This window comes from Drosophila virilis, chromosome X, assembly GCF_030788295.1.
Source record: "Drosophila virilis strain 15010-1051.87 chromosome X, Dvir_AGI_RSII-ME, whole genome shotgun sequence".
In the NCBI taxonomy this organism is placed as follows: Eukaryota; Metazoa; Arthropoda; class Insecta; order Diptera; family Drosophilidae; genus Drosophila; species Drosophila virilis.
The window spans coordinates 17,099,751-17,111,999 of record NC_091543.1 but is presented as its reverse complement, the minus strand read 5'-3'; the positions used below and the strand labels follow the sequence as shown (position 1 = coordinate 17,111,999).

Genomic DNA, 12,249 nt, shown 5'->3' with positions numbered 1-12,249 from the left:
ACCCAAAAAAACAAAACAAAACTAAAATAAATATGCATAAAAATAAAATGAAATAGTCAGCTCTAGGCATGGCATTTAATGCTCATAAAAATTGTATTATAATTTTAAATAATTTAAACGAGCATATTGCCAGGGGCCAAGAGCGGGAGGGCGGGGGAGGGAGGGTGCGTCCACTGGCTAGCTATCAGACGAGGGTCATGCAGAAGCCCCGACCCAGACTCGCTGCCAGGGCCGGCACACACACGCACACATACGCACGCACACACACACGCACACACACGCACACACACACACACACACACACACGCACACTCACACACACAGTTGGCAAAAGTGCAAACGCCGTAAATCATGGCCCAGGTAAACACACAAAACGCAAAACGAAGAAAACGCAACAGAAAAGTGTGGCAAAAAAAAACGTGCAAAGCAACAACGAAAATGAAATAAAGGCAACAGCCAAAACTGTGTAAAGTTTGTACGTTAAGCGTATTGGCGTGGTGGGTGGGGGGGGGGGGGTGGGTGCGTGATTGGGGTTTGGAGTAGATTGCCCTCAGTTCGCTGCTGCAGCGCGTTTTGCGCGCGCGTTTCGGGCGCGACTTTTGCAGCAAAAGGCGCTAACTTGATGGAATCGTTAGCATTACCGTTAGACGAGACAGTTAACACCGCAGCAACATATGGTGTCTGTGTGTGAGTGAGACAGAGAGAGTGAGAGGGAGAGGGAGAAGAGCGCGCAATAGAGAAGCAGCAAATCAAGCCATGAAAAATGATGGCCGTAGATAGCCAAGTTTGTAGTACGTGCGTAGTTTGTGCCGTCAGAGCCCAACCCAAGCCAAGCCAAAGGAGAAATGCCCCCGAGCATGCATTGGAAATGTACCGCAGCACAAATAACCATATTATTACGTATAGATTACACACGCACACACACATACGCACACACACATACCTGTGTGTGTAAGCGATGAGCAACTATTTACCTAAGCCAAGCTATAAATACCGTTGTTTACATTGACCTTTGGCCAAGATACTATTGTCTGGAATTTGGTTTTATGACTCAGTATTTAAATAACTTAAGCAGAATGCGACTTAGGCCTTGAGAACACACTTGCCATATTTAGCCAAAAGAAAGGGTATTTAATGTGCGGCCCTCGTTGCTCTTGCCATTTATTAGCATTAAACTTATGTTGGGGTACAAGTGAAATATTTATATATGCCTATTAAATGCTTGCAAATAAGAGAGCAAAAAAAAAAGCAAAACAAAACACAAATGCCAAGGTCAGACCACAGGGGGAGCGTGTGAGTGGGTGCAATAGCGCCACCTGCTGGCCGCACACAACTGAATTGGGTGCTGAAGGACTTGCGTGCATGTGTCTATCGGTGTGTGTGTGTGTGCATGGGTGTAGATGTAGATGCACACAAAATCGCTGCCTATGCAAGACCATTTTTGACAACAACAACAACAGCATCAACAACAACAACAACAAGAAGAAAGAGTGCGCGAGCCCGAATATGTTTCAATTTCACAGCTGCAGCGCGGGCAGCGCGGGCTAACAGTTACAGTAACAGTTACATTTACGGGTTACAGTTATGGTAGCAGCCGACGCGCTGACTGCCTGCAGTTGATTGCTTGCCTGACACTCTCACACACACACACACACACACTCATGTGCGGAGCTAAGCCTTGTGCAGTGATTTTTTAGGCGTTTTTTTTTTTTCTTTGTCGCTTATTTCAGTTGCTGGTTTTGCGGCTGCTTTTCACACATTTTACGCTTTTTCTCTCTTCTATTTGGTTAAACTTGACCCACAAAATTTGTCGCTCTGCCGCAATTTGCCTAAAAATATGCAACGAAGCTGGCGGCAGCTGTTTAATGAATATTCCATGTTTTGTGGCTTAAATTTGCCAGAGCTGGCAGCGGTTGTGCACAATTAAATATGTACTGCAACTAATTGCATTTGCTGGGAGTTAATTAATTAATCAAAAGAGAATGTGAAAGCTAAAAAATAAATTGAATTAAATGATCAGTGCGCACTGCTTGCAGAGAGCAATTCAAATGCACTGCTTACCTCAGTTGAATAACAGCATTGTAAGTGTTTACGTGTATAACAGTGTGCACTGCTTGCGCCAGCACTGCTTTGTGTTAACTGTTCACGTCGTTGTCGTTCTCAGCTGGTTTGTGCAACGACTAAGCAACGACATAAACCTGTGTCCATTGTGAATAGAGTGCTTAGAAGAAATGAAGCGACATTTTGTTAACTAAGCATCTAAAACTGTATTATCTGGTTGATTGACTGACTGATTGATTGACAATCTACACAGAGCCGCAACCCTTAAAGCTAGAAAGCTGCAATTTTAAATGTAGCCACGAAAAACATTCGACTTCTCGGAGTTTGAACTAGAATTCAAGAAACTGATGAATTTTTCTCTTTTTGCAGCACGCCTGAACTGACTTGCAACGTGTAGAATGAAGTTGGTGCGTGTCAGTCGCGGCTTGCTGTTGCTCCAACTGGTGCATCTGCTGCTGCTGCTGGTCGTGCTGCCCGACGGCATTGTGGCCAAGTCGAAGAACAAAAACAAATCCAATCAGAATACACACTACGGCGACTCCGGCGGCGGCATCAGCAGCAGCAGCAGCAGCAGCAGCAGCAGCGATGATAACATCAACAACAACAAGCTAAAGGGACATGGCGAAGGCGGCCAGCACTTTGCCATGGAACCGCAGGATCAGACGGCCGTCGTTGGATCCCGGGTGACGCTGCCCTGTCGCGTCATGGGCAAGGTGGGCGCACTGCAATGGACCAAGGATGACTTCGGACTCGGCCAGCATCGCAATTTGAGCGGCTTTGAGCGCTATTCGATGGTTGGCAGCGACGAGGAGGGCGACTTTTCGCTGGACATATATCCGCTGATGCTGGACGACGATGCCAAATACCAGTGCCAGGTCGGGCCGGGGCCGCAGGGTGAGCGCGGCATACGATCACGTTTTGCCAATCTGACGGTGCTGGTGCCGCCGGAGGCGCCAAAAATCCAACAGGGCGACTATCTGGTCACCACAGAGGATCGCGAAATTGAGCTTGAATGCATCTCGGCGGGCGGCAAGCCCGCCGCCGAAATCACCTGGATTGATGGACTGGGCAATGTACTCACAGCCGAGAGCTTCTTTGAGCCGATGGCCGATTCGCGACGCATCAATACCAAATCGGTGCTAAAGCTGGCGCCCAAAAAGAAATATCACAATACGACGATCACGTGCCAGGCACAGAACACGGCCGATCGCACCTATCGATCCGCCAAGGTGCTGCTGGAGGTCAAGTATGCGCCCAAGGTGTCCGTTTCGGTGGTGGGCGGCGCCCTGGCCGGCGGCCGTATACCCGAGGGCGCCGAGGTCATACTCAGCTGCCAGGCGGACGCCAATCCGCCGGAGGTCAGCTATCGTTGGTTCATCAATGATGAGCTAATCACCGGTGATTTTACCACCAAAATGGTAGGTCTTCGTACATATCGCCAGCCCAATTAGCGTCACTAAACCGTCTGCTCTTCCCCTCCAGATTATTCACAATGTAACACGCAAATATCATGATGCGATTGTCAAGTGCGAGGTGGTGAATGCCGTTGGCAAAAGCGAGGAGAGCGAAACTCTCGACATAAGCTGTAAGTAGTGGAGCGTAGTGCGCCAGCCGGAACCGGAACTGGAAATTAAAATGTGCTTCACTTTACAGTTGGACCCGTTTTCCGTCAACGTCCGGTCAGCAAGGAGGCGGACCTGGGCGCCACTGTCACCATGCGCTGTGAGGTATCGGGCAATCCAACGCCTGAGATCGAATGGATCAACGAGAACTCGGATCAGGTAAGCGTCAATTGTTGGCCAACTCAAGGCAAACTAACTGGACCCGTAACGCTACCTCATAGATTGTTGGACGCGCACCGGAGCTGAAGCTGAAGGTCAGCAGCGAGACAGCCGGCCGCTACTTCTGCAAGGCGGTGGTCAACGGCTTCCCGGAGATTGGCGCCGAGGCGACCGTCTATGTGAAGCGTGCACCGATTATCACATCGCACAAGGTGCAGTTCGGTGCCGTTGGCAGCCGGGCCAAGATCGATTGTCTGGCGTTTAGCATACCCAAGGCGGAGCATATACTGTGGTCCTTTGAGGGCAAACTGATCAATATGAGCAGCGCCGATCCCGACATCTATATATTCGAGGAGCATCATCTGCCGGAGGGCGTGCGCGCAGCGCTCATCATCAAGGAGAGCCGCTCGACACACTATGGCAAATACAATTGCACCATCATCAATTCGTACGGTGGGGATTCGTTGATTATTACATTGGTGCCGGAGCCGGGCAGCATACCCGTGCCGCTGGTGGTCATGGGCTCCATGTCGCTGGTGGCCATTGTCCTGATGGTCGTGATGATTGTGATTGTCTATAGGAAGCGGCGCAGGCGCAAGAAGCCAATGCCCGCCGATGTTATACCGGAGGCATCGCGCGGCGGCGACAAGCTGAACGAGCTGAAGAGCGAGCTGCGCGCCAAGGCGTACGATGTGGAATATTCGGAGGCCGGCAGCGACGGGCTGGCCATCAATCTCACCCAGACCCCGATGCCGGATGTCCAGATGAAGGGCGCCACACTGGGCGTGCCGCTGGCCGGGCCCGTTAAGTTCGATGAGCGTTTCTCCGGCGACTACAGCGATCGCTACAATCGCCAGTGCCACATCAAGAATCTCAAGAATCAGCCGGATCAGGCCTACAAGGAGACCACCAGCAATGGCTATGCGCCCTACTTTGAGTACGCGCTCGACTACAGTCCACCAGCTGACAGCGGCAAGGTGAAGGGCGCCGCCTGTGGCATCAACTCGGCTACCCTGCCACACTTTGCGGCCAATGCGTCCGGCGCTGCTCCCAACACAGCCGGGGGCGTGCCCCTCAGCGGTGGGGCCAGTTTGCCGCGCAATCAGCGTCACGAGCTCCACCACAATCACCAACAGCATCAGCATCAGCAGCATCAGCAGCAGCAGCAGCCAAAGCTGCCACAGACATCGCAGGCTAACGGTTTTCTGGGTAAGTTCATAAGAACTGGTTCGCGGAAGTATTTCCACACTTAACACTAAAACTAGTTCGCTTAATGCTTAGGTTAGTTCCATTTCGAGTACCACTGATTCCACTTCGTGAACTAGCTCAAGACTCAGCTGAACTAGGTTTAAAATGAACTAGTTCATAAAATTATAACTGCTCATTAACCAGTTCGCTCTGAAGAATAAACACTTAATAAATTTAAATTTAAACTGCAAATGAACTAGTTCATTTTCACTAGACACAAATTAAAAATTTGATTTTATTAGAAATACATTCAAACTCCACAAGGAGTGTAGAATCTGCTTCTGGTTCAAAATGAACTAGTTCATAGAATTATAACTGCTCATGAACCAGTTCGTAAATCGAGTATCTAATAGCTCTGAAGAATAAACACTTAATAAATTTAAGTTTAAGCAGCAAATGAACTAGTTCATTTTAACTAGACACAAATTAAAAATTTGATTTTATTAGAAATACATTCAAACTCCACAAGGAGTGTAGAATCTGCTTCAGGTTCAAAATGAACTAGTTCATAGAATTATAACTGCTCATGAACCAGTTCGTAAATCGAGTATCTACTAACTTAAAAGAAATAGAAAAAAGAACAAAAATATGTGTTAACTTGATTCATTTAAGTTTGAACAGCAAATGAACCAGTTCATTAAACGACTTTCCAATTAATCTCTCCCTCTCTCTCTCTCTCTATCTCTGTCTGTCCCTACAGGCCAACCGCTGCTGCAGAACGGCATCGACAGTCGCTTCAGCGCCATCTACGGCAATCCCTACTTGCGCACAAACTCATCCATATTGCCACCGCTGCCACCGCCGAGCACCGCCAATCCAGCGGCCACGCCCGCCCCACCGCCCTACCATGCCGCCCGGCATGCCAACAGCAATGGCGGCCTCAAGCACTTCGGTGCCGGCGGCTACGGTGCGGCCGCCAGCATCAGCGTTGCCGGGGCAGCGGGCAGCGCCGGCGGCGGCGGCGGGCCGGGCAGCGTCAGCGGCAGCAGCTCCAATTTGACGGCCAGCAGCAATACGCTGGCGGCCACGCCTCTCACACAGCCAACGCTGTGCGGCCCATTGGGCGTGGCCGGGATGGGGGCGCAGCAGAGCGCACAGAGTCCCTCCGGGCAGTTCATATTGCCCACAAATGGCAAGGGCGTAACACAGAAGGGGCCGCTGGCCACGCATGTCTAAGCAGTACGCCGGAACCAGCCGGTAGGCAAGAGGAACCCAAAACGGAACCGGAACCGAAAGCGAAACCGAATATTGAGAGCCGAAAACGGAACCGGAAACGCAGCTAAATAACGAGTATAACGCATATTTATTCAATTCGTATTCGTATTCGTATTCGTATTGTCTAGACTCTAGATACTAGGGAACTAAGCGAGATAGAGAGAGTGTGCGTGTGTGTGTGTGTGCTTTTTTTTTTCTCGAAAAGAATTTCGATTATATATATATATATATATAAAAAACCGTATTGTGATTTATAGCGTTAATTATTTTATGGAAACTCGATAAAATAAAAAAAAAAACATAAGGAAAATGCAGTCAAGGCAAGGCAACATGTATGCATGTATGCATGCATGCATGTATGCATGCATGTATGCATGTATGTATGCATGCATGCATGTATGCATGCATGTATGTGTATCTATCTAGTGCAAATTTTAAGCTGTTTGTTATTCAATATTCGAGCGCTGAAACTGATGAAAGCAAAATGATATCAATTAACGAAACGTATCGAAAAACACACACAACTTTAAAAGTTCATTTTAGCAACAAAATAAACCAGAGAATTGCATAACTTTTCACAAAAAAAAAAAGAAAACAAAAAAAAAACTAAAAAAAAAAAAACAACCATTCAAAATAAAATTAAAACAAAAATATTTCAAATGAATATAGTGAAAAATATGAAATATAATGCCTGTAGTTAGTTCCAAGTAAAACGCAACATTTTCTAAGCCAAAATCTATTCAATTTTAGACTTAAGCCTAAAACAACTGCTAAACGGACTAGTGCGAATGCTGAGTAGTATAGCTTAAAAGAAAATAGAAAAATAGAAAAATAGCAAAAGCAAAAACAGCCGAACGAACTAGTTCATATGACAAAAAAAGAAAAAAAAAAAAACCAACGCCCATTCGCTGCAAACTTAAAACTCAATTTCTTTTCCGAATCCATTTAACAAAATTGATTAGGCAATGTTTTTAAATGTTCAACTAACTTGTAGTGCCGCCCACATATCATAAAAAAAAAATCTAAATATATATATATACACTATATAGGGCCAGCTTGATCGGATGAAACAGCATCAATGTGAAAACTTCAATTTTTCTTCTTTTTTTTATGTCCTAGCAACTAAGGCAACTTTCAATTATGTACTTAAATGTAAAGTAAAAACTTTGAAAAATATTAAAAAAAAAAAAGTAAATAATAATATATGTGTGTATGTGTATATTGCTCGTATATATAGCGCATATGTGTATGTATGTAAGCCAGCTGGTTCAACGCTTAACTTAATTAAACTAACTAGTTGTAAAGTACTTAAATTCATAAATATTTCAATACAAATCGATATACCATATATCCACACACACACACACACATATATATATACATATATATTAATGAGAGTGTAGTACACTGCAAGAAATTTTTTTTTGTCTGCATAGTAAAAATACATTTAAATTAATGTAAGAAATCGTCAAACAATTTTAAAAAATATAAACTAGCAAACGAAATGAAACAAAGCTTAGAAAAATTTTGAAAAAAAAAAAAACAAAACAAAACAAAACATTTGAGAGATTTACCAAAAACGAGAGAGCAAGAGGGAGAGAAGAAGAATTGTTTACAATGAAAACTCGAAAACCAAATACAACTGAAACAAGTTGCGATAGAATTTTTTTTTTTTTTTGAACGAAATGCTGCCTTATGATTCCTTGTGAAATTTGTTGGATTCTTAGACAAACCAACAACTAATTATACATTTTTTTTTTTTATTTTAATATCTAATATATATACATATATATATATATATACATACGTACATATATAGAATGAAAGTCGCTTTAAACGTTTTCTTGTTTAAGTATTTTTTAAAACTAGACGAAGTTGCTTTTTTTCGATTTTGTTGTGCTATTTGCAGAGCTTCATGGAAAATACAAAAAAAAAAAAAAAAAAAATGCAAAATGAGAAAGAAAAAAAAACAAAAGAGAAGAAATCTTTTGGGTAAATGTCAAGCGATTCAATTAAATGTTCAATTAAATGCAAAAACAAAATACAAATTAACGAAAAGAAAATTACATTAAAAAAAATAATAAAAAAAAAGTTAAGCAAAAAAACGAAACGAAAAAAATCCTATTAAGCCAAGTAAATATGATAATTATACATTATATGTGAAATGCATGTGCAAGAAAATGAAAGAAAGTAAGAAAGAAAGAAAGGAAGAGAAAAAATGATGAAGAAAACGCAGCAAATGGCAAATAGCAAAAAGAAAGAAGAACTAAGCAAAGTGTGAAATTTCGTGTAATATGGAAATTAATTCAATTAAAACTAAGTCAAAAAAAAAAAACTCAAATTAGTTGAAATAAAAATCTAAAATGAAACCAAAAATGCAAAATTTTTCATTTTTTGCAATAAAAAAAAATTGCTGTACTTGCCAAAATTGACCCCAATATGCATATAATTATTTAACTCAAAAGATTTGAGGAGGAATCAAGATCCGTTGCTCATTTTTCAATTTAAGCGCATTTTTTTTTTAAATGCAGCGTTTGAAAAGGCGTATAAAAAATAAATGTTTTCACTTTTAAGGCAGGACACAAATTGTTATCGATCTATCGATTGGCCGCCATCAATCGGCAAAAGCAACCTGACCATGCACGAATTTTGCGAGAGCGCCTTCGTGGGGCAACAAAGAAAAACAAGTATTTAATTTTTGCAGCCATTTTGAAATTGGAAAGAAATAACGACACAGCCAACAACAAGAATGCAAGCAAGCCAGTCGTCGTTCCAGCAGCGACGCAGGCGCAGTAGCTGAGAGCGCGTACATTGATGAGCGCAATCGGCTCTCTCAAGGAGCACAACATTGTAGAGCTCAGCTCGCTCAGACAGCAATGCACCTTAACTATGATCATGCTCAGAGTTAAGCGCGTCGCTATAACATGATATCAAATGTGCTCATTTATTTAGTAAAATATGTATAAAGTCGAAATAAATCTGAGCCTGTAACATGTATACATATTCGTGACATGTATTGCTGGCTAAACATAAAAATTGCCTTTATTCGTAACATAAACTTTTGATAACTAGCATATGCGAGTGTCCAAGCCACTCTCTCTCTCTATTTCGCTCGGTGGGCATTCGCCCTGCCATGATCATGGCTCACTGTGGTATGTTTCAAAGAGAGAGAGAGCGAGAGCGCGCGCGCGCGTGAGAGCAATAGAGAGCCGGCTGGCTGTCGTTGTCTTTTTCGGGGGTTCAGACAAGCGACGCTTGTGAGCGCGGCTCAAAGTGTTGCGAGTCGTGAAACGAAACGGATATCGAGGCGGACAGTTTGCAGCAGTTAAAAATTGCAATTGCATGGGATTTCAATTAAATGCTATTTTATTTTTTTTGAGTGCCTCCTCTCAACTGTGTATTTGTGCGTGTCTGTAGCATTGTGTAAAGGCGACATCAATTTAACTCGCACCGCAGCCAAAAGAAACGAAACGAAACGAAAACAACAACGAGAGGCAACAACAATATGGCGTTTAATACCGCCGCATGCAAAAATTGCAGCATGCGAATGCGGCATATAAAATAAAAATCGCTATCGGGATCGGTATCGGTAACGTCGGTAACGTCATCCAAATATTCAATATTCTTTTTTTGTTGTTTTTTTCCACTTGGTGGCCTGTGTCTGTGTCCGTGTAAGTGCAAACAAATAATTCAAGCAAAAGGAAAATAAGCGCAAAAAAAAGCACAGAAACCACAACGCGATTCCCTTACGCCAATTTGTGTGTGTGTGTGTGTGTATTGCCCCGCGTATGTGCGTGTGTGTGTGTATGTGAGAAAGGAAGCAAACCGTTTTGCCATCGCCGTCTTTGTCTTTCGTCTCTTTGAATAACATCGCTTGAGTTGAATTCAAAGTTTGTTGCGGTTGCGCGTGGAAATGTCGCCGTTGTCAGCGTCGACGTCGGCGTCGCTGCATACAACAAACGGCAACGCGCGGCACTTAATTGTTCTACTCGCCTGGCTGCAAAATACATAATAATAAAAGAAAGAAAGAAAAAAACAACCAGCAGCAGAAACAAAAATTCAAAAAAAAATATATAAAAATAAAAACAACCAAAAGTTAAAGTGATACAACAACAAACTACACACAAAATTACTGCACATACATCAGCAACAACAACAACAACAACAACAGCAACAACAAGCAAGCAAAAAACAAAAACTCAAAAGCATAAAACGCAAATCTTAAACTGGATTACAATGCAGTTGCAGCGCAGCAGACGTCGCTGTCGCGCACACAGAATTTGGATTAACGAAATGCTAGCGGGCGTCGCGCTGCTGCTGCCGCTGCTGGCGCTAGCTAATTTCAGCAGCGCCCAGGCGACGGGTAAGTGTGAAAAAAAAAAAAACAAAAAAAAAAAACAATGAATAAAATACAAAAAAATAAACTACTTTATTTTTGCATGCATATTGATTGAGTCTGCATTTTCGTGTTCTGTTCGTTTCCCTTTCTATTTGCCTCTCTGTGTTCCTTTTTGGCTCGCTGTACGCTGCTCGCTGCTCGCTCCTGCCAGCCAGTTCGGACAGGTGGTCGCTCTCTGGCGGCAGTACGCTCTCTCCCGCTCTCTTTTTTCAGCGCGCTCTCCCGCTCAGATTTATGTGCGCACACACACAGCCGCTGCCTGCCTGCGCACCTTTAACTTCTTATATGCTACTACAACACAGCCGCAGTCGCAGTCGCAGCCTTTCGTTTCGTTATATTCCATTTTTTATTGTTACCCCATACATACACATGTAGTTTGTATGCCAGTTGACACTGTTATACAAGCGCTCGTATGTGTCTTCTGTCAACTTCCTGTAGCTTGTTGTGGACTCCACGTCCCCAATCATAATTAGGCTCACTTGTCAAACTTTTGTGTACTACTATTTACACACACACACACACACACACACACACACACACACGCAAAGCAGAAGAAGCGTATCCAGACTCATGCAAGCCAAAAGAAAACACAATATTTGCATATAAGCCGTCGCTGCTGGGGCTCGGCTCTTGTCTAATCATTGTGTCAACACAACTCGTCTCCGTTTTAGGTCCCTTATGCTTGCTGGAGTGTGCGTATGCCTGTGTGTGTGTGTGTGTGTACTTAGGCGTAGGTGTAGTTGTACCTTTGCAACTCTCATTGCCTTTGCTCATTTCAACTTTCCGGGAATTTAAAAACAGAACGCGTTTTTCTTCGTTTTTTTTTTTTTTTTTTTTAGCTGGAACCCCTTAGACTGCATCGGAAATAATTAGCTTTTTTTTTTATTTACTATTTACTTTTGGCCATGTCTTTCGAATGCCGAACATGGGTCCAACTGATCTGGCCAGAGCTGACATTGGGACACAAGATATGTTCGAATTCGAATGTTGAATTTCGTCCCAAACAAATAGATAAAATGCGCTTTGTTCATTGATAAAAACTCCGTTCGGAATGTTTACGAACGGTCAACAAAAGCAATTATTCAGAAGAGAACTTGTAAAAAATGTGGTATTTAATGCAAATATCGGGCCTTAGGAACATCCACTTTAAAATATACGATAATACCTCCCAATATTCGATTTTTTAAAGTAAACGTTTTAAAACAGATTTCAGTGCTGTTGCTTCTTTGAATAATAAATGTAATTATTAATAATTAAAATTATTCCAACTATTTTCCTTTCGAATATTATATATATATATATTCTATATAGAATGTTTATAATGCAATGATATTCAAATTGGAGGAGATTTATATAGAAAATTCTAGCATTAAAACTCATGTGTTTTATGCGATCGGCAATAGATTTTTGTAAGATTTTCAGATACAAATTTATTGACTTAACTAATTTAACTGAATTGCGAATTCCCGATATCAATATATATATATGTATTTTTCAGTTTTTTAATCAATATCATATACATTTATTATGCGAACTTAAAGAAAC

General features: G+C 42.7%; 2 protein-coding genes across 3 annotated transcripts in view; both read left to right on the top strand.

The window, feature by feature from the left end:
• The window catches only part of kirre (kin of irre), a 49,252-nt gene extending 41,364 nt beyond the window's left edge, over positions 1-7,888 (top strand). For both annotated transcript variants that reach the window (XM_015169133.3, XM_015169134.3), the window contains exons 2-6: positions 2,431-3,479; positions 3,544-3,646; positions 3,715-3,842; positions 3,905-5,051; positions 5,791-7,888. In XM_015169133.3, the coding sequence (XP_015024619.1) occupies positions 2,460-3,479; positions 3,544-3,646; positions 3,715-3,842; positions 3,905-5,051; positions 5,791-6,266 (2,874 nt within the window). In that variant the 5' untranslated portion in view covers positions 2,431-2,459 and the 3' untranslated portion in view covers positions 6,267-7,888. The remainder of the gene's footprint in view (positions 1-2,430; positions 3,480-3,543; positions 3,647-3,714; positions 3,843-3,904; positions 5,052-5,790) is intronic.
• Positions 7,889-9,566: 1,678 nt separating this feature from the next.
• The window catches only part of N (neurogenic locus Notch protein), a 48,768-nt gene continuing 46,085 nt past the window's right edge, over positions 9,567-12,249 (top strand). The window contains exon 1 of the mRNA XM_002058899.4: positions 9,567-10,668. Coding sequence (XP_002058935.2) covers positions 10,542-10,668 — 127 coding nt within the window. The 5' untranslated portion in view covers positions 9,567-10,541. The remainder of the gene's footprint in view (positions 10,669-12,249) is intronic.